The 21958-nt window shown below is 45.3% G+C and overlaps 3 protein-coding genes across 3 annotated transcripts; all 3 read left to right on the forward strand.

The window, feature by feature from the left end:
- The first annotated feature begins 487 nt into the window (after nucleotides 1-487).
- LOC138374247 (zinc finger protein 548-like) lies at nucleotides 488-7415 on the forward strand. The gene is made up of 4 exons (XM_069456958.1): nucleotides 488-640; nucleotides 2534-2569; nucleotides 4942-5068; nucleotides 6373-7415. The coding sequence occupies exons 2-4, from the start codon at nucleotides 2555-2557 to the stop codon at nucleotides 7413-7415; spliced, it is 1185 nt and encodes a 394-aa protein (XP_069313059.1). The 5' UTR covers nucleotides 488-640; nucleotides 2534-2554.
- A 4870-nt stretch (nucleotides 7416-12285) lies between these two features.
- LOC138374248 (olfactory receptor 10A7-like) lies at nucleotides 12286-13572 on the forward strand. Its single transcript, XM_069456959.1, has one exon. It carries the CDS (start codon nucleotides 12286-12288, stop codon nucleotides 13570-13572), a length of 1287 nt encoding a protein of 428 aa, XP_069313060.1.
- A 6728-nt stretch (nucleotides 13573-20300) lies between these two features.
- Nucleotides 20301-21239, forward strand: LOC138375045 (olfactory receptor 6Z7-like). The gene has a single exon (XM_069458366.1). It carries the CDS (start codon nucleotides 20301-20303, stop codon nucleotides 21237-21239), a length of 939 nt encoding a protein of 312 aa, XP_069314467.1.
- Nucleotides 21240-21958: the final 719 nt, after the last annotated feature.

Below are 21958 nucleotides of genomic sequence, written 5' to 3' on the forward strand. Positions count from 1 at the left end.
AAAGCAACAAGGTAGCTGACAAGGATGAGTAGACACAAAGTGCCTTCAGTGTATCGTGTGTCCCTTTGGATGTAAGTTTTTGGGAATTTGCTCTGCTTCACAGTCTGAAATAACAGGTCCCACACATTTTTGTGAGTATCCTAGACTGCACTCCAAGAAAATCAGGGTACTTCTCCTTTAAGATCAAGCCAAAACCGGTCCCATCTTCGGAGTCCCGGCCCCCAGTTTCCCAAAGTCCCTCAGAGTACAAAGGGGCCTTTATCCACCTCCTAAGGATATATCAAACCTCTAAGACTCGTCCGGAAGCAGAGTGGAAACTTCACAACCCAGAAGACCCTGATGGTATGCGGAGGCGGGACTGAGCCAATGAAACCTTATGAAGGGTCGCACACGCGCATGCGCAGGCGTGGGCGGACTTCCGGCGCGTTACTGGCGGCGGCCATTTTGGTTGCTCTCCTAGGCCTCTTAAGGGCTGGGATGTCACCGAGGTGACGGAGCGGAAAAACCCGAGAAGTGGCTTGGTCTCCACCGCACAGAGGCGGGCGTGAGGCCCAGGTGACGGGCTGGAAACGGCCTTGTCCTTGTCGTACCCCCGTCACCGCTGCTCCCAGGCTCGCTCTTCCTGGTGAGCTCGACTCAGGTGGGTGCTCGTTCCCGGGCTCTCCCCGGCCCGGCCCCACCTCCGAGTGCCAAAGCTGGGACCTAGGGGCGCCTGCTCCGGTCACTGCAGAGCCGGCCGCTGTGTTCAGTGGACAGGGGCGTTCTGGTGTGGGGCCCCCGTTTCGGCCAGTGTGACGAGGTGTGGGAGAAAGTTCCCATCGGGGCCGGAAGGCTCGCAGGTGCCACGGCTTCGACCGCTTTGAGGAACACTGGGGTGGCTGTTTGTGCAGGAAAGAGGAAGGGAGATTGGTGCAGTCTCAGCTGGAATGTCAACCTGAGCAGCTGGTAGCCATGAAAGGTTGTGAAGGGAGGGTGGAGGAGAGGGACATGCCCAGAGTTAGAAATTTAAAGTTGGGAAAAGAGGATAGGGAATGGACACAAGGAGATCAGTTGAGGAGGCCACTGCAGTAGACCCAGGAGAATTATGGTAGGGGCTGGGCTAGAGTGTTGTTAGTAGAGAAAGGATGTGATTAGATACACATAGATCTGAAAGATAGGGCCAGCAGCTATTCCTGTGAGCAAAAACAGGGAGTGTCAAGAACCATTCCAAGGGTTGGTTGTGTTTTGTTTTGTTTCCTGAACATTTGAAAGAAAAGAGCTGTGGAAGTCAGTATAATGAGAAGGGTTCAGGGAGATCTTGGGTTGGATTTTGGACATGGTGATTCTCAAATGTGTCAAGATGGGGATGTTACATGGGCAGGTGGACATAAAGGTCTGCAGTCTGAGGAAGAGGGTTAGGATAGAGATATGGAAAAGTTAGAGAATGTGGACTGGACCAGGGCATGACCTGAAGATCAGATTGAGTAGGGGAGTATAAAGGTCGTTATTGCAGATGAGCCCTGTGGTGAGGGACGGGACGGCTGAGACTTGTGGGCCGGATCATGGGTGGGTGTATAAACCTAATACTCTTTCAAAAGGCACAGACCTGTCATAGGAAGGATTCTGGCCTATGTCTGCAAAAAGGGGAGGCCTAGATGGGGTAAGGAGTTAGCTGAGGATGGAGACTGAGGTGTGAGTTGGCTTAGACTTGGCTTGGCTGATGTCTCAGGGGCACTTTCTGTGGAACAAGAGAAAGACCATCCAGGCTAGTGGAGCAGGTGGGTTGCAGACCAGGGCATGGCTTCCTCCCTGTTTCCTCATGTCAGATAAGAGGGGATTATCTACTATGCTAGTCAAGGTCCCCTAGCAAGCTCCCTTCAGAGGATTATGTAGTAGGCAGGCAGGCTTGGTTGAGAAAGAACCAGTAGCTGACCTGCCTGCTCAGCCCCTCTGTGTAACTCGTTAACTTAAGAATGTGTAAAACACTTAATGATTTAAACCCTAATTAACCAATGTCTTTCTAAATATGTACATATTGGTGGGCAATTAGTAGCAAAGTTATTCAGTAAATTAAATTTCTAAAAATATTTCATAATTGGTTTGATGTTACTTTACTGCTAAATGTTTGCTTTTCATGGAAAATTTTAATATCACATTTTCTAAAATCTTAAAAAGACAAAAATATACCCCCCAAATTTCAAAACTCTGCTATTTCATTTACACTGAAAACATGTATAAAGCTATTAATTCTTGGACAATAACAGCTGATATGTATTATGTATTACTAATGTTTGATACCAACATGAGCCCTATGAGGTGGGAGACATTTTCTTATCCTCTATTTAAAGATGGGGACACTGAGGCTCAGGGAGGTTTAGCTCTTTTCCAGAGTATGGAGCTGCTATGAGGCAGCACTGAGGTCTGAGGAGCTGAATTTATGCAATCAATTTCAGATCTGCTTGCTGCAGGGCAAGGCAAAAAGGGAGGTAGTCCATCTCAGCCTCCAGAATCCTACCATGATTGCCCATTTCTCATGGCCTGTCTATTTCTTCAGGGTGCCCTGGTGAAGGCAGAAATGGAACCTGCACAGGTGAGTAGAGAAATTCCTACTTTTCACCTATCCTGCTTATCTCCTGGTTGGATTTGCCACCCCAATATAAGGAAAGGTGGTGTCCTGAGACCCTATTCTGTTCCTCTCCCTCTCTTATGTCTAAAGAGTGTGTAATACCACCAGGCTCAGTATCCTAAATTTGGTCCTAGGTTATGTGGAGTGGTTCCATTTTTGACATTGATGTGGTAAAATGTGTCAGGGTGTCCTGGGCACAGAATTTGGAATGTTTCAATGCTTAGATATGAAACTGAGCTGTCATTTTCAGGGAACTGCAAGTCTCACATCTGGTAGGAATAGGGAGCAGAGAAGGAGTTGGCTAGAGGCACACAGACGTCAGGAGTGGAATGACAGCCTGAGGTTCTGGGCCTGTAATCTGAGGGTGGTGGGGTATAGGGAAGGTTAGAAGCAGAAGAAGGCAGTGATATGGTCCGGATTTAAGAGGCTCTCCCTGATTGCAGAGTGGAGCACAGACTGTGAAGGTGAAGGTAAAGGCAGGGAGACCTGGGAGGGTGTTCTTGAGTCAGTCCAGGTGGATGTTGGTGGTAGCTGGACAAGAGTGGTGGCTGTAGAGGTGAGAGGAATGATTGGTTTTGGGATGAATTTTGAACTAGAGCTGTCTACATTTTATGACATAGAGAGGGTGGGAGCTAGGGAGGTGGGATGGGAGAGCAATCAGGGAAGGTCCTGTGGTTTTTTCTTATTTAGAAGGATAGATGCTCTGTCAGCTAAGATGTGGGAACTCAACATATGAGGAATCTTCAGAGAACGAGGAGTCAGTTTTTGTCCATGTCATGAATGTTCCAGAGACTCCTAGTGGAGGAGTTCAGTTTGGAGACATACACAACATGGTAGCTGTTGTGTGGACTGGTATGAAGCCTGTGGATCAAATTTAGGAGGTGGCATTTCTAGGTTATGGTGGCAGTGCCATTCTGGGGTAATGGATGGGAATGAGGGGGCAGAGAACAAGGTCTCTCTACTGAAGCACGTGGATAGTGGTGGAGGAGTCAGGATAGATGAGGGAGCTGAGTGTTTATGGGGATGAGTATGTTCCAGATGGTGGGGTGTAGGACTGAGAAGGCTTCTGAGGAGAGAGTAGACGTGATAGGGACGCTGAGGAGGAAGACGTGATGAGTTAGGAGAGTTGCTAAGCCTTGACTCGGGTAGGGCAAGGGTGTAGGTGCAGGTGGGTCTGTGTCGCTGGGCTTTGAATGAAGTTTCCATGGAGAGCAATTGTCCTCAATGCTTATGGGACAGAATGTATAATGTAGAAGCAAGAGATGGCCAAGAGTACCTCGTGAAGTCCTCACATGGTTTGGGTGGCTGACTGTGAAGTGAGAAACCAGCAGGTGGAGAGACCTTCCAAGCAGGGCTTTGGGCTGCCCCTGGCATGAGAGGACTTTGGTGTTCTGGGAAGGACGGGGGCTGAATTGGATGCTGGATGTATTTGCCATACACCACATGATTTCCATGTGCTGAGTAGCCTGTTTGGAGGTGAAGGAAATGCCTGTGATGTGGGCTGGGAGGTCTGTGGAAATGCAGTAGCGCAGAGTCCAGAGATGTGATAGAGGTGCCATCCAAAGAGTCATGTGCAGGCAGGAGCGTGAGTGGGTGGCCCCCAGTCCCGGCACTGGGAGAAGGATGAGTCCAAGTTTGGTTTTTCTGGGAGGCAAGATCTGAGGGACCCCAGGGAAACTGGTTGGAAATGTGGAGGGAAAAGGTACCCATGCCACCAGGACCTGGTATCTCTTCTGTGTGAGGGAGTTGGGGAGAGGGACTGAGGTCCTGGAGAGAGATGTAGAGCAGTGATTGTGCCCATGGGGTTTTAATTTATGGGTATGAGAATGACAACAGGGACAGGCTAATGACATCGAAAGAAGATATTTATTTCTCGCTAATCCCCAAGGAGGAACCACACCACTTAACACAAGGCCACATGGCCACTGAAGCACCAGATTTGGTCAGGAAGCAGAAGACAGGAGTGAGGGAAAAGCTTGGGCCATGGCTTCTGTTAAGGTTCTCGAGAGAAATACAAGGCAGGGCAGGGTGACCAACTTAAACTTGGCTAGTTCGATTGATTCCAGCACACCTGAGGCACAGGGGCTGCCACTAGATTTGTGGTACCTGCCCCTGGGTTGGTTTAGGACAAGGGAAATATTGGCTTGGTCTGAGAAAGGTAGATGAGGAGGTGATTCAGAGTATGGGTTCTGGATGGCAGGGGAGATGGCAACAAATTTGGCTATTAGCCTGGCTCTGTGTTTAATGAGTGACAAATAGATGAATAGAAAATCTAACACCTAAGTAAACACAACTGGTGAAGTTGCTCATGTACTGAACAGTCCTAATTTTGACAGGGCCGTGTGGTCTTTGAGGATGTGGCCATATATTTCTCCCAGGAAGAGTGGGGGCACCTTGATGAGGCTCAGAGATCGCTGTACCGAGATGTGATGCTGGAGAACATGGCACTTTTGTCCTCGCTTGGTAAGGCCCTCACACCTACCCAGTGTCCCTGACACAGGTGGGCCTGTGTCTTCCTCCTTTTACCTAAGTGCGACTCTGCCTTTCCTGCGGTGAAACCATGGGTGCTGCTGCTTCCTTTCCTGGTTTCCTGGTGCATGTGCTGTGGGAGCCAGGGCTGGGCTGTGGGCTCTGTACCCCTTTTCCTACCAGCCCCCTTCCCTGCTGCTCTGAGGCTCACAAGAAAGGGCTCAGGAGTCAGAAATGTTGAAGTTGTCATGCAGATCCCACCAGCCTTGTGTCCCTGGTCTGTTAGGCCTGTTCAAATGCATGCAACTTCCGTGTTCTAAGTTGTCCCCTTGATCTTGCTGATATTGCTGGTGACTTTTATGTGCCAGGAATTTCAGGAACTGACCTAGTCACTACTTTTGGGGACCATTGGATTGATTCTGCAGGACTCTTCTGTGAAGTTCTTGTGATTACAGGATGGGGGATGTGGATTTCTCTGGGTATGTGCTGTTCACTCCCTTTCCCTGTATTTTCCCTAGGACTGGCCTCTCTTGTGTCCCAGACATTGTCACTTTGGGCAATGGGGAGGGCCCTGTGTACCTGAGATGGCGGGTATTACTCCAGTATTGGCAGTAAAGTCTCAAAGGGACATGGCCCTGGTGCCTGGGAGTTGGGAAAAGATGTGATGTCAGAGCTGGGTTCAGATCACACTGGGTACCTGTCCTGTGCTCACCATTGTTTGATAGCAGGGCCCCTGGCTACACCTCATTTCTAGTTTTTCTTCCCCATTGTCATTTCTAGTATGATTTCTGGCCCCTGGCTGCCCCCACTCCCACCCCACAGCCCCCACTTCTGTGGCCACCACCTCTTACCTGTTCTCTTCCACTGCACCCTTTGCAGTGCCCTCCAAAGTGTGACCTGCATTTTAGGTGTCACGAGGTCTGCTTGTGTCCCTCCGTGGTCCTTGAACTCCAGCTCCTCTGTTAATATCGGATTCTTCTGGTTCTGAACACAGACTACACGCTGCTCACTGGTCACCAGCAGCCATGGCCATTTGCAGAGGAGGGAGTTGGAGACCCCCTTCTCCTCCCTGCACTACACCCTTCCCTTGTGTCCTCACCCTTTGGCAGGGCTGCTGATCTTGGGCACTTGTCATGCCCAGCTCTGTACAGCCCATCTTTCTCTCCTTGGCCTCAGTGTCCATGACTGTCAGCAATCCCATGACCTTATTTATGGGTGTGTCTGACATGCCTTTGTGTTGGGGCTGCCTCCTGCCACCAGAGTTAACATGCACTTCACTAGCATTTTTCTGCTTTTAGGTTGTTGGCAAGGAGCCCAGGATGTGGAGGCACCTTCAGAGCAAGGTGTTTCTATAGGAATGTCACAGGTCACGACTCCAGTGCCCCGTGTATCTACCCAGAGGATCCAGCTCAGTGAGCCATGTGACCCACTCTTGAAAGACATTTTGTACCTGGTTGAGCACAGTGGAATACTTCCTGAGCAAGAGATGTATATTTGTGAGTCAGAGCTTTTTCAGCACCAGAAGCAGCAGATCGGAGAGAATCTTTCCAGAAGCGGGGATAATTGGAGACCTTCATTTGAAAAGAACCACAGAGTTCCCATGGCAGAGAGGACCTTCACATGCAGTGAGGGTTGGAAGGACTTGCCGGCCACCTCTGTCCTTCTCCAGCGCCAGGCCCCTCAAAGCGGGTGGAAGCCTTTCAGGGACACAGAGAATAGGGAATTCTTTCAAACTGGCCAAAATGATTACAAATGCAGTGAATGTGGGAAAACCTTCAACTTCAAACATTTCCTTGTTGAGCATCAGAAAATCCACATGAAAGAAAGGCCTTATGAATGCAACAAATGTGGGAAACTCTTTAGATATGGTGCCAACTTCATGAAACATCAGACAGTTCACAGTGGTGAAAGGACTTATGAGTGCAGAGAATGTGGGAAATCTTTTATGTACAACTATAGACTCATGAGACATAAGAAAGTTCACACTGGAGAAACGCCTTATGAATGTGACATATGTGGGAAATTCTTTAGGTACAGCTCTACATTAGTTAGACATCGGAGAGTTCACACTGGAGAAAGGCCTTATGAGTGCAGAGAATGTGGGAAAGCCTTTAGCCACAAACATATACTTGATGAGCACCAGAAAATTCACAGTGGAGAAAGACCTTACGAGTGTAATGAATGCCAGAAAGCCTTCATTAGAAAGTCTCACCTGGTTCATCACCAGAAAATCCACAATGAAGAAAGGCTTGTGTGCTCCACGAATGTGGGGGGTTCTTTAAGTAAAACTTCAGCCCCAATAAATAACAGAGATTTCACAACAGAGAAAATTTGCCATTGACCACTTACATTGGATATTTCAGCAATGCTATGTAAACTCATATTTTTACACAACTTATCTCCAGAACTTACTGTGCAAAAGCAAAACTCTATAGTCGTTAAATGACAACTCTTCATCCCCCTTCGTTCCCATTCTTGCAACTACATTTCTACACTCTGTATCTATGAGTTTGACACTGATTAGTACCTCGTATAAGTGGATTCATTCACTATTTGTCTTTTGAGATTGGCTTATTAGGATAATGTCATCAAGGTTCATTCATGTTGTAGCATGTATCAAAATTTCCTTTTTTAGGTAAAATAATTTTCTGTTGTATGTATATACCACATTTCTTTATCCGTTCATCTGTCGATGGACGCTTAGATTACTTCCACCTTTTAGCTATTGGGAATAGTGCTGCTATGAAGATGTGTACACAGGTATCTATTCAAGACCCTGCTTTCAATTCTTTTTGGGTACATACCCAGAAAAGGAGATGCTGGATCATATAGTATTTCTATTTTTGACCTTTTGAGGAACTGTTTTCCATCATACTTGCACCATTTTACATTCTCACCAACAGTGCATGAGGGTTCCAGTCTATATACTTCTTCATCAACATTGTTCATTTCCTTATTCTGATTTTTTTGGTTTTGTTTTTTTGGATAGCAGCTATGTTATTGTGTGTGAGGTGGAATCTCACTGTGCTTTTCATTTTCATCTTGCTAATGATTAATGATGTTGAGCATCTTTTCATGTGCTTGTTAGGCATTTGTATATCTGGAGGAATACCTATTAAAGTCTTTAAAAAAAATTTTAAATGGGATTACTTGCTTTTTGTTGAGTTGTAGGAATTCTTTATATATCCTGGATGTTAACCCCTTTATAAATATATGATTTTTAAAAATTATCTTTCAGTCCGTTAGGTATCTTTTTGCTCTGTAGATTGTGTCCTTTGGTGAAATTTTTATGTACAGGTGACCCCTCTATATCTGCGGGTTCCACATCTGTGGATTGAACTAACCATGGATGAAAAATATTTGGGAAATTTGGGTATGTACCTAAGAGGGGAAAAAAAAAAAAAACAACTCAGGAAAAAAGCATGTTTGCATCTGTAGCATGTTTGCATCTGTACAGAACTTGTACAGACTCTTTGTTTTCCCCTTGTCATTCCCTAAACAATACAGTGTAACAACTCTTTACATGTCATCTATATTGTATTAGGTGTTATAATGTAGAGATGATTTAAAGTATATGGGGAGATGTGTGTAGATTATATGCAACTACTACATCTTGTTATATGATGGAGATGAGCATCAGCAGATTTTTGTATCCACAGGGGGTCCTAGAACCAATCCCCCTAGAACAAATTCCCTACAGATACCAAAAGGTGACTGTCATCCATTTATCTATTTTTACCTCTTGTTACCTGTTTTTCTTTTCTTTTCTATTCTTTGTTTGTTTGTTTGTTTGTTTGTTTTTTAAGACAGAGTCTCACTGTGTTGCCTGGATAGAGTGCAGTGGCATCATCATAGCTCACTGCAGCCACCAACTTCTGGGCTCAAGTGATATTCTTGCACCAGCCTCCTGAGTAGCTGGGATGCAGGCATTACCACACTTGGCTAATCATTCTATATTTTGTCTCTTGTTCAGGCTAGTCTGGAACTCCTGGCCTCAAGCAATCCTCCCACTGCAACCTCCGAAAGCAGAATTACAGGTGTGGTGACCACACCTGACCAGTTACTTGTGTTTTTGATGTTATATCTAAGAAATCATTGTCAAATCCAATGTCATGAAACATTTTCCATGTTTTATTCTAAGAGTTTTATATTAATATTTGTAAGTCTTACATTTAGGTCATTGATCCATTTGATTTCATTTTTGATATAGTGTAAGGGAGGGGTGGACTTCTAGGTCCTTCAGTGTGGCCTTTTGACTGAATCCAAATTTTACAGAACAAATCCTTTTTATTAATACATTTTTGTTCATCTTTTATATTTTTATTTTATTTTTAAAATGAATGTATTTAAAGTACCAAAGAATAAAATAAGTTTCAATGAAAGAGTCCTCCCAGATTGACCAGCACAATTAGAACATTAGTAATCCATAAGGGCTAAATTGATGGCTGCTACACTCATGATTTAGTTCTAACTTCTCCCACTTAACTGGTGCCACTACTGCACGAGGCTGGTTGGCTAGGTTTTATAGGGGGGGTTGAGTATGCCAGTCTGTTATCAGATTTTGACAACAGTGTATTGTGTTTCCTTTTGAAGTGGAATTTGTGAACAGTGGTGCAGCTCAACAGTATTTTTTAATTCTGTCTGCTTAACAGCCCATCATGTCAAAGAAGACCAAGAGAACACTGAAGGAAGAAAGCAGATTTTTTAATGAGGGTTGGGAATTGCAATATTATCTTGTTTCTGCTAAGGATAAGATGATTTGCTTGCTTTGTGATACTGCAATTTCAACATTAAAGAAATTCAGTGCTCATCAGCATTGTAACACTCATAAGGACCAAATATTTTAAATTAGAGGGAGGGGTGAGAAAGATTGTATTGCTGAAATCTAAAGATGAAAAGCAAAAGCAAAGAAAATTTTTTCAAGCAGCAATAAGACTTGGAGGCCGGGCGCGGTGGCTCACGCCTGTAATCCTAGCACTCTGGGAGGCCGAGGCGGGTGGATTGCTCAAGGTCAGGAGTTCGAGACCAGCCTGAGCGAGACCCCGTCTCTACTAAAAATAGAAAGACATTATATGGACACCTAAAAATCTATATAGAAAAAATTAGCCGGGCATAGTGGCGCATGCCTGTAGTCCCAGCTACTCGGGAGGCTGAGGCAGTAGGATCGCTTAAGCCCAGGAGTTTGAGGTTGCTGTGAGCTAAGCTGACGCCACGGCACTCACTCTAGCCTGGGCAACAAAGTGAGACTCTGTCTCAACAAAAAAAAAAAAAAAAAAAAGAAAGCAATAAGACTTGGAAATAATGACACTGAAGCAACTTATAAAGTAGCTTATATACTTGGGGGAGGAAAAGGGAAGCCATCCAGTGATGAAAAAATTATGAAAAGACTGAATTGTAGAAGTTGTAGGGTGCTTAGACCCTTATAATGTTTCAAAGTTCAAACAGCTGCCTCTTTCAAGAACCATAACTGGCAACATGAATTAGCCTTCAACTTAACAACTTCATGCAATACTTCAGAAGGAAAATATGTGTTACTCAATCACTTTGGATAAATCAACTGATACTTCTGACTTGGTGCAAGTTTCATACTTCATTTGGGTCATAACATTTTATGAAGAGTGCTTTGGGCACTCTTTTGACATGGGGAAGAGATATCTTCAACAACTTTCAAGATAAATGTCATGAAGTTGGACTGAATTTGGTAAATTTAATGAGTGTATGTACAGATGGTGCACCTTCCATGACAGGAAACATGAAGGGTTTCTTGCACAGATTAAAAAATGTGTTAACATATCCAGATGCTCACTTCTTTTCATTGTATGTTGCATCAACAAAATCTCTGTGCTAAAGCTATTTTAAGTGACACTTTGCAACAAGTTATAAGTATTGTTAACTATATTCATGCAAATGCAACATGGTATTGTCAGTTCCGTAACATGCTAAAATTGAACAATGAGGTATTCAGTGTGGATTTGCCTTATCGTTCTAAAGTCCATTGGCTATGGCAGGGACAGCCAAAATTTTATCCCTGTGAGAACAGATAGTTAAATTTTATGAAGAACAGGATCAGCAATGTGAATTATTGAAAGAAGATTTCTATAGGAATGCAGCATTTCTGTGTGATATCTTGTAAAATCAGAATGACTTGAATATTTCTTTGCAAGGTAAAACTAAGTCTATATATGATATAGACTTGTTGCAAAAAATACAAGCATTTTGGAAAAAAGCTATCTTTTTTCAAAACACTTCTTCAAAAGGAAATTTCAGATGAACATTTTCCCCAGTTAGCAAAGGTCATTGATGAGCGTGATGATATATGCGAATCATTTGAAGAATACGCAGCTATTATAGACCTATTAATTGGAGAATACAATGAAAGGTTCACTGACTTTGAAAATCATGACATCACACTCATAATTAACATTTCAGCCTCACACAGTTGATATTCCAAGGCACCTAAAGAACTAGAGATGGAATTGATTGAGCTCTGGAAATTACTAAGAGGAAACTTCAGGGGTGAGGGGGATTCTTGCTGGGGCAGGTCGGGGATCAGACACCCAGGAATGAGGAATTTGTTCAGTTATCAAGGGTGGTGGGGTCTCTGCAAACTGACCTAGCAGGTTCCTGCTGAAACAGGGCAATGGAGGCCTGACAAGGATGGTGCCTGAGGGAGTTAGCTAAGGACAGTGTCTGTCACAGGTGCCCCCGGGGAGACAAAGCCTCTAGCCCCAGTGTGGGCACTGAAGTGTGCTGCCTCTGCCTCTGGCTCCGTTGCCTCTGATGGCTATCCTACCATATTCTCTATTCGTATGGCAAAAACGTATTTAGTTTTTGTCTCCTGTCACTTTGGAAAAGAGACTCAAGCATTTAATGGACCAACTTTTATTGCACACTTACTATGTGCCAGAAGCACAGATTCAAACCCTCACGGATGCAACACTGAATCGGGCAGGCAGACCCTCAGCAAGTGAACAAGCAAACAGCAACTTCAGACACGCTTTGACAAAATTCAGATGATGTGTAGTGACTGATGGGAGTGCTTGGGGAAAGCCGCTTTAAAAAGAGCCACTGGGGAAGGACTCTGCGAAAGGCAGCTGTCTTAGCTGACATGTGGGGGAGAGAAGGAAGCAGTGATGTAAACATTGGGCAGGAGGATCTCAAGGGGAGAGAGTGGCCAGTGCAAAGGCCCTGGGGTGGACAAGCTGTTGTGCATGGAGCTCAGTGGAGCAGGCATCAGAGAAGCGGCAGGGGCCAGGCCAGCAGGGAAGTCGTTTGATTTCACCCCACGTTCCCTGGGGAGTCCAAGCCGGGTCCTGTGTGTGGCACGGCCTGGTTTTCTGGTTCACAAGGCGCCGCCCTACGCCCCCGGCGCTGGGCAGCGCGCACTCAGGACAGAGGCCAGGTGGGCGCTGTTCTCCACCTCACCAGCTTCTCCCTCCCGCTTTCCTCCCCAGGCCTGCTCCGCCCTCCTGGACTTGGTCCCCGGTGCGCACCCTGGGCCGATGCCTGAGGCCTGGGCCTCCCCGGGCGCCCCCCCCCCCACCCCCGCAGCCGCGCCCTGGGCCAACCAAAGCTGGGCGCGCGACTTCGTCCTGCTCCGCTTCGCGCACGTGCCCGCGCTGAGGCCACTGCTCGCCGCGCTCTTCCTGGCCGCCTTCCTGCTGGCGCTGCTGGGCAACGCGCTCATCGCGCTGCTCCCCGGCCTGGCCCCGGCCCTGCGCGCGCCCATGTACCTCTCCCTGCGCCAGCTGGCCCTCGTGGAGATCTGCTTCTCGCTGGACATCGCGCCACGGCTGCTGGTGACGCTGCTGCGGCCCGGCCGGGGAGTGTCGCCCGTGGGCTGCGCGCTGCAGCTGCTGCTGGTGCTGTCCTGCGTCACGTCTGAGTGCTTCCTCCTGACTGTCATGGCCTGGGACCGCTACGTGGCCATCTGCAGGCCCCTGCGCTACGCCGCCGTCGTCAGCCAGTGGCTGTGTCACCTGCTGGCCGCCGCCTGCTGGCTGGCCGGCATCCCTGTGGCGCTGGTCTTCACCATCTGGCTGTTCCGCTTCCCTTTCTGTGGGCCACGTGGCATCCGCCACTTCTTCTGTGACATCGCCCCTCTGCTGATGCTGGTGTGTGCGGACACCCGGGTCTTTAAGGCCAGTGTGTTGGCGGCCACAGTGCTGATCATGATTGTTCCCTTCTGTCTGATCGCTGTGTCCTACACCAAGATTCTGACCACTGTCCTACAGATGCCATGGGCCACCAGGCACCACAAGGCCCTGTCCACCTGTGCCTCCCACCTCATCATGGTGGTTCTGTTTTATGGCACGACGGGGGTCATCCACTTGCGCCCCAAGGCCAGCTACTCCCCAGAGAGCAAGCAGGTGGTGTCCCTGTCCTACACCCTGGTCACCCTCATGCTCAATCCCCTCATCTACAGCCTTCAGAACAAGGAGGTGAAGGCTGCTCTGGGGCGCCTGTTCCTTCAAAGAAGAGGGACCCATATTGCATGACTTTCTCTGATTCCAGAACCATTTATTCAACCATTTGCTGAAGCCTCCTACCCAAGTGGTCTATCCACACCTTGATGTGCACCAGACAGAATTCTTCCCGATTCTCATCCTCTGATTACTCTGTTTTGGCAACACCAGCATCTCCCTGGTGTGTCTTGAATGCAGCCATTGTTGCCCTCTGCTGGGTTGTTGGGCATGGTAGGGTTTTGCTCCCGCTAGTGGATTGTGAACTGGATCCATGTTCAAACTCATGGTAATATACAGTTCCTGTGGAAGTAGCATTGCCAGCTCCAGTGAATAAAAACACAAGGCCTCCAGTTAAATTTTAATTTCATTAAATAGATAAACAAGATATTAATTTGGAGCATAAGTACATCCCATGCAGTACTGTTTTGCAATTATTTTTGAGTATAAATATGTCACAAATATAGATTAAGACATATGCTAAAAAATAATTTATTGTTTGCCTAAAGTTAAAATTTAACTGGGCAACCTGTGTTTTGTCTGTTAACCTTAAATGGGGGTTGCATGCATTTCCAATGACTGCTGTAACATTACCATAAACGTTGTAGCTTAAAACTCTGCAAATTTATTGTCTTATGCTTCTGGCAGTCAGTAATTTGACAAGGATCTCAGTGGGCTAAAATCAACGTGTTGACAGGGCTGTGCTCCTTTTTGGAGGATCTGGCGGGAAGATCCGTTTCCTCGCCTTTTCAGACTACTAGAGCCCGGCCATGTTCCGTGGCTCACGCCCTTCCTTCTCCTCAAAGCCAGCCAAGGCAGGTTGAGTCCTTCTCACGTTGTATTTCCTGACCTCTCCTGCCCTCTTCTTCCATTTTTAAGGACTGTTGTGATTCCATCAAGTCCATCTGGATAATTCAGGATAATCTCCACATCTCAATGTCCTTAATTAAATCACATCTGCAAAGCTCCTTTTGCCACGTAAGTTAACATGTTGTAGGGCCCAAGGCCCTTGGCTGCCTAAAGGTTCACTGAAAAATCACCGACATGAGGAATACTGATTAATAGAAGGGTACAAATTTATTTAATCTGTATACATGGGAGCCTTCAGAAAAAAGATCCAAATATACAGAGAAAATTATCCATTTTTATGCTTATGTTCGATAAAGTATAGATGGCAGTATAGAAATATGGTTGGACAAAAAGGGTATGATCTCATGCTAACAGACTGAGTGGGGAAACCCAGCGGGCCTGTCCGTCCAGATTCTTCTTGGCCTCTCTGAGTAGCATCCTTCCTTCTGGGTGTGGGGCGGGACCATCTTTGGAATGGGGGGTCTCACAACCTGTAGTCAAACAAGACAGGTCAGTTAATTTCTTTATGACCAGTTTTTACACAGAATAGTTTTAGGTTTTGTAGCTGGCTTTTGGGACAAGGGGTTCTGGTTTCTATGACTTGCTTTGGGGAAGAGGGAGTCTAGTATCTCTGGCTACCTTGGGGAAGGATGGGAGTGAGAGGCAGGAGGGGAGGAGGAGGTCAGAGAAGAACTTTTGCTTCTGAGGCTGCATTTGAGGCCTTTATTTTGGGATACTGTTTTCTGAGCCCCAGTAATATTCACAGGTTGTATGTATTAGGATATGGACATCTTTGGAGAGGGCATTGTTCTACCTACATACCTGCCCACTTTACGGCCTTAAAGTGAGATCAACCCTGAAGAAATTTGAGCTGAGCAGTATAAAGGGACAGTTTCCTGTTACTATTGCTTGAGCACCTGGACCCAGACACACTTCAAGCTAGACCTATGCCTGGGCTGCCCGTTCGTTTCAGGAAAATCCCAGGACAATATAGAAAAACTGGCCCCTCAAACTGAGAGAGAGCCAAGAGACCAAAGAACAACTCAGACGAGTCCAGCTTGACGAGTTAGATGAGTTCATTAGAGGTTATTTACAAGGTCACTTGCTCCTGAGCGGCACAGGAATTTCTTCCACAGGAGCTTTCTTGCATGCAAAATCCCCGCATCTGCCCACCCTGTGGTGTTGCTTTAAAGCCCTTCCCAATGATTTAGGCAAAGTTTTTACATTGTATCTTAGCTTCTTTGCAGGGCAACAAATCACACAGGCACAGTACTATCATGATATGCTGTCATCAACCATGATATGCTTAAAAATATACTTGCGTGGATATATAAAGATATTTGTACACAACTTTTTATTTTCGAATTGTTCAAAATGGCAAAAATGTGAAACAACCTAAATTTATATCATTAGGACTGCTAAAATAAATTATTGTGTATAACATATATAGAATACTATATAACTTAAAAATGATGAGAGAGCTTTATATATACTGATATAGAAAGATGATATAGAATTAAATAAAGAAATCATAAATGATGTGAATAGTATGATCCTATTTTTGAAAAACCAAAGCATATATATGTACAGAAAGATTTCTGAAAACATATATAATAGCTGTTTTCCGTATTAACTCTGGATAGCTAATTTGAAATGGGAAAGGGAATATTTGTGTCCATAATATTCAAACTTCTTTTAAAAGCAAGTATTTGTTTCATAATTGAAACAATTAAAATAAAAGCTTTCTCCAAGTATGTTGACACTTCCCTCATTTTTAGATTGGTAGAAAACTCATGCCAAACCCTCAACTACTAATGCATGAATATATCAATGAAATTAAACACAAATTTACAGGAAACATTTTCATACAAGCAGTATCTGACATAGCCAGGATTTTAACCTGAATCTTCCTCTAAAGCCCTCACTCTTATGGTTACCTGACTTGTATATAGTTTGCCTTATGAATACCCATTTCTTTGATCCAACTTGCTGAGAGTTGTGCCTCTCTGGATATAAACAGCCACCATCATTCCCCTCACCACAGTTTGTCAGTTACTGGAAGACATTCTCCTGTCCATGGACTCTAATTAGGTCTAGGTCTAGCCCAAGATGTCCAGCTAACACCAGGAAGCATTGAACAAAAGGAGGTTGAGATAACAAAAGAATTGAAAGCAGGATCTCAAAAATGTCTAGGTCTACCTTTGTTTATAATAGCAATATTCACAGTAGCCAAAAGATGAAGGCAACTCAAGTGTCCATTGACATATGACCGGACAAGCAAAATGTAGTAAATTTACAGAATCAAATATTATTCAGCCTTAAAAATGAAGGAAATTCTGACATTTGCTACAACATGGACGAACCTTGAGGGCATTATGCTAATGAAATAAGCCAGCCACAAAAAGACAAATACAGTTGGATTCCACTTATATGAAGTAATCAGAGTAGTCAAATTCCCTGACACAGAAAGCAGAATGGTTTTTTACAGGGGCTGGGAGGAGGGAAATGAGGAGTTATTGTTTAGTGGTTACAAAGCTCCAGTTTTGCAAGATGAAGAGAATTCTGGAGGTGGATCGTGGTGATGGCTGCAGAATATGAATATACTAATGACACCGAATTGTATCCTTAAAGTGATTAAAATAATAAATTTTATGTTATGTGTACTTTACCATATATATTTTTTAATCCATAAAGAAAAAGGGGAGAGAATTAGTATCAGTGAGGAAGGAGGCTAAATGATAGCTTCTCTAAGTAACTCAGGCTCCAAGGGTGAGTTCTATTTCTCCAGGAGGAAAGGGAAGGGGAGATCAGAACCAAGACACCAAAGTGTGAGCGTGAATGAGGTGAGCCACCCATAATGACAGGTCTGCAACAGTGGGGAATCGTAGGAAATGAGGCAGAAAATCTAGCTTGGGTCTGTATTGTACGAGCCATACTAACAAATGCTGAATTCATGTAGAAGTCAAAAAGGAGAGTGTTTATTTTAAAATCTTGTGTATGACCTAGTATGTGCCTATACATATGCAGTGTTTCTTGACTTGTGCTGAATGAAGGTGACTTAGACGCCTTTCTGAACATCCAGCGTAGTTACAGCATCCTCCAAAAGGTCTCCTATAAGCCCCTAGTCTAGACTGACCTTTCTCTCTCTCCCTCATCTATTTCCTTATTTGCCTTTACCACAGACAGCAAAAGCAAGCAAAATATGACTTATTTTTATGTTCCCAGCACACATAACACATTCTAGTGCACAACAGGGTACCAACTCATGCTTATCAATATGGTCTAAATATGAATTCCAAATTAGGAGTGCTTTTACTCTCTTCCCTCAAGCCCAATAGAGATTCAGAAAAACATCTTTCCTAACTGTTGTTTAATTCCACAGAGATTAGAGGAGGTCTCAGAGATCCTCAGCTTTGGTTTAAGCTGGCCTCTCTGCTTGCCTACCGGCTGTGAGGATGGAAGCGACTTGGCAGAGCCCAGACAACACCCAGTTCAGAACACGTGGTGGGTAGAGGCATGAGGAAGGTCTGGGGAGGTCTCTGCACTTAGGACTAAGGACAGCTCTGCTCAGGCTGGCATTTGCTCAAGGAGATGCCTTTGTCTTCTAACCATAGGAACTTCTGGCTCCATTTCTGAAAATTCTACCCCTGAATGGGTGCTCAGACCATCTAGCCATTGACCAGCCACCCCAAGGAAGGAGGCAGGCAACTGGTATCTATTCTGATAGCCCATCTTACTTGAGCTATTCAGGTAAGATAACTGCAAGGCCCATTTGGGGAGGGGAGGGAAGATCCAGGCGAGAAGAAAGGAATTGGCATTTACACACATCCACTCTGTGTCAGGCATTGAGTGCTTTCCCTGTATGATCTCCACTAATCCTGAAAATTCTATGATGTTATATATGCAGTTCTTAGTTTACAGATGGAGGAACTGAAGATCAGTAAGAGTAAGTTAAAAAAAAAATGCTTGGTTTCATACAATTAAGCAGTAGAACATTTGGACTTTGAGTCCAGGTCCATGCAATTCAAAAGCCTGAATTCTTTCTACCATACCAAGATTTCTCTCAGGGATGGTTGAAAAGGAATGTCTGGATTGGGAGCTGAAAATCTGACTTGGCATTTCCAACTAGCCAAGTGACTTTGGCCGAAGTGAAATCTTACCCCCCATTTCTTCTTCCTGGATTGCCCGTTCCTCTGCCCATCTTCTAACTTTCAGAATTCTACTCATCTTTCAAGGCTCAGTTAAATTGTCAGGTCCTACAGGAGGTTTTCCCAGTTCTTCCTTTTGGAAGTGACTATTCCTTCCTCACTGCTCTACTCTGCCCTGCTGCTTGTTATTTACATGACTGCCTTCTCTTGGAATAGACAGATTAATATACCAGCCCTGGAATCTAGTCTGGAGGTCAGGCAAGTGGATATCTTCATTGTATGGATCCAAATATGTGCAACTTCTTTCACAAAGAGAGGCAGAAAAGTCTAGAGGGATGATAACTGGCTTCAGAATCAGATAGACTCGGGTTTGACTGCTGGATTTGTTACTTACCAGCTGTGTGACCCTGGAAATGTTCCCTCCCCTCTCTGAGCTTTAATTCCTCTTCTGCAAAATGCAGACATTGATACTTCACTCAGAGAATGGTTTACAACCTGGATTAATGACATAAGGTATATATCATAAAGATGATACCTATATTTGAATGGTGTATTATACAATAATGAGATATAATAGTTATTATTTGCCATGTACCAGAAATTTGGCATATGGAAATTCTATGAGATAGGAACTAAAATAATACCCAATTTACGTATAAGAAAACTGAGACTCCGTGAGGACATGCAACTTGTTCAGAGTCTCACAGCTATTAAGTGGAAAATCTAATATTCAAGGCTAAGTCTGACTCTTGTTTAATGGTGTGGGTGTTATATAATTTGAAGTGATGATAACTAAATCCATTTTTTTTCAGAAGACGCTATTGAGAGTCAAACAGGTGAAGTAACTTGTCCAAGTTTAGCTAATAAAAAAGCAGCAGATACAAAGCTTCCCTCTGGGAGCCCCGTTCATCCCCACAACCCCCTGTGCCTGGCATAGTGTATAGTGCATTGTTGATGTTTGAAAAATGTCTACAGGATGAAACAAAAGCCGTAATCCGTAAGTACTCTGGTTCTGGACTGAAGAATTCCAAAGTGACTTTTGAAACTAAATTTATTGGTTCTTATGTTAAATAAGTAAAACCAAAAAACAAAACATAAAAAAACCTCTCGGCATCTAATGTGACTGGTTGTGAGGTTTGAGTCATGGAAGGCTTCATCACAGAAGTGAGTCCAGGCTTACACCAGCCAATACCAGATGTGAAAAAACAGGCTCTTATTTTCAAAGGCTTTGGGTTGCTAGGATGTATCATTGACCAGAGTCCATGAACTCTCCTGACGTCCCTGAAGGTTTTTTTTTTCTTTTCTTTTCTTCTGTAGCAGGGAGGAGGGTGCTGGACAGAAGGAGCCTCCTCATGTGGGAATTCTCTAAGGCCGGGGTGACCAGGGAACACGAGGGCAGGAAAGGGTGCCCGTGGAGAAGCAGCATGACATGAGATGGACCCAAGCAGCCGGCAAGGATCCAGGCACGGATCCAGGCACGGATCCAGGCACGGGGGGGACTTGCGGGTTGTGTTAAAGAACCCGCTTATTCTAGGTAATGGGGACCATTTGAGGAGTTTTAAGCAGGGGAGTGATCCTATATTATCTATGATTCTGGAAGATCCCACTAACTGATACATGGAAAAGGCTGTAGAAATAAAACATGGAAGCAGACAGACCAGATAATTATTTCATTTACGCAGGTAAGAGAATGGCTTGGATCTAGCGTGAGGCAAGATATATAGAGAGAGATTTGCAAAATATTTTGAAGGTGTATTTTGTTCTTAGATGGAGAGGTCCTTGGAATTGGGCAACACGACCAGAGTCCAGGAGTTTGTCCTGCTGGGCCTGTCTACCAGGCTGGGCATCAGGGATGCCCTGTTTGCCGTCTTCCTGACCCTCTACCTGCTGACCCTCCTGGAAAACACGCTCATCGTCTACCTCATCTGCAGGCACAGTGAGCTCCGCAAGCCCATGTACTTCTTTCTGGGCAACCTCAGCTGCCTGGACATGTGCTACGTGTCTGTGACCATGCCCAGCCTGCTGGTGGGGCTGTGGGCTGGACCCTGCCCTGTGCCCTTCACAGCCTGCATGACCCAACTCTTTCTCTTTATCTCCCTCATCTGCACAGAGTGCACCCTCCTGGCCTCCATGGCCTATGACCGCTACGTGGCCATCTGCCGCCCACTGCACTACCTGCTGCTCATGCGGCCCCAGATGTGCCTGGGTTTGGCCATAACTTCATGGCTTGGGGGACTGCTGGTCTCGGTGATCAAAACAGCATGCATAGCTAGCCTGTCTTACTGCGGCCCCAATGTTCTCAACCACTTCTTCTGTGACGTTTCCCCTCTGCTGAACCTGTCCTGCACCCATGTGGCCCTGACGGAGCTGGTGGACTTCCTCTCAGCCATCGTCATCCTCTGGGGTTCCCTGCTCGTGGCCGTGGCCTCCTACGTGGCCATTGGTAGGGCTGTGCTCCGCATGCCGTCAGCTGCCACCCGCAGCAAAGCCTTCTCTACCTGCGCCTCCCACCTGGCTGTGGTGGGCATCTTCTACTCAGCCACTCTCTTCATCTATGCCCGTCCCAGCCGCATGGAAACCATGGACCTCAACAAGGTGCTGTCGGTCATCTACACGGTGGCCACACCCATGTGCAACCCTGTCATCTACTGCCTGCGGAACAGGGAGGTCCAGGCAGCTTTCCGTAGAACGCTGCACTGGTCCTGAGGGTGACCAGTTGACCAGGGCATGGGGGCAATCTCGGGTTATCAATACTCTACATTTTAATTGAGATATAATTCACATACCATACATTTCACCCTGTGAACATGTACACATGTACACAGTGGGTTTTTTTTAGTATATTCACAAAACTGTGCAACCATCACCACTAATTCCAGAACATTTTTTTCACTCCCCTCCAAAGAACCCCACATACATTAGAAGTCATTCCCAACACCACCCCACCCCTGCTGCCTCCAGCCCTAACAAACTACCAATCTACTTTCTGTCTCTGTGGATCTGCCTGTTCTGGACATTTCATAGGAGTGGAATCATGTAAGATGGGGCCTTCTGTGACTGCCTTCTTTCACTGAGCATCATGTTTTTGAGGTTCATGCACGTAATAGAACGTATCAGTGCTTCATTCCTTTTTAGGGATGAATAATATCCCATTGTACGGATAGACTATATTTTGTTTGTCCATTCACCATTTGATGGACGTTGGGTTGTTTCCACTTTTTGGCTATTGTGAATTAATGTTGCTGTAAACCTTTGTGAGCATCTTTTTGTGTGGACATATATTTCCAATTCTCTTGAGTATATAAATAGATGTGGAATTGCTGGATCATATCATAACTGTATGATATTTTGAGATCTGTATGATTCTATGTTTTGAGGAACTGACAAACTATTTTCCAAAGTGGTCAATTTCCTACTTTTAAGAT

Source organism: Eulemur rufifrons, chromosome 24 (genome assembly GCF_041146395.1).
Source record: "Eulemur rufifrons isolate Redbay chromosome 24, OSU_ERuf_1, whole genome shotgun sequence".
NCBI lineage: Eukaryota > Metazoa > Chordata > Mammalia > Primates > Lemuridae > Eulemur > Eulemur rufifrons.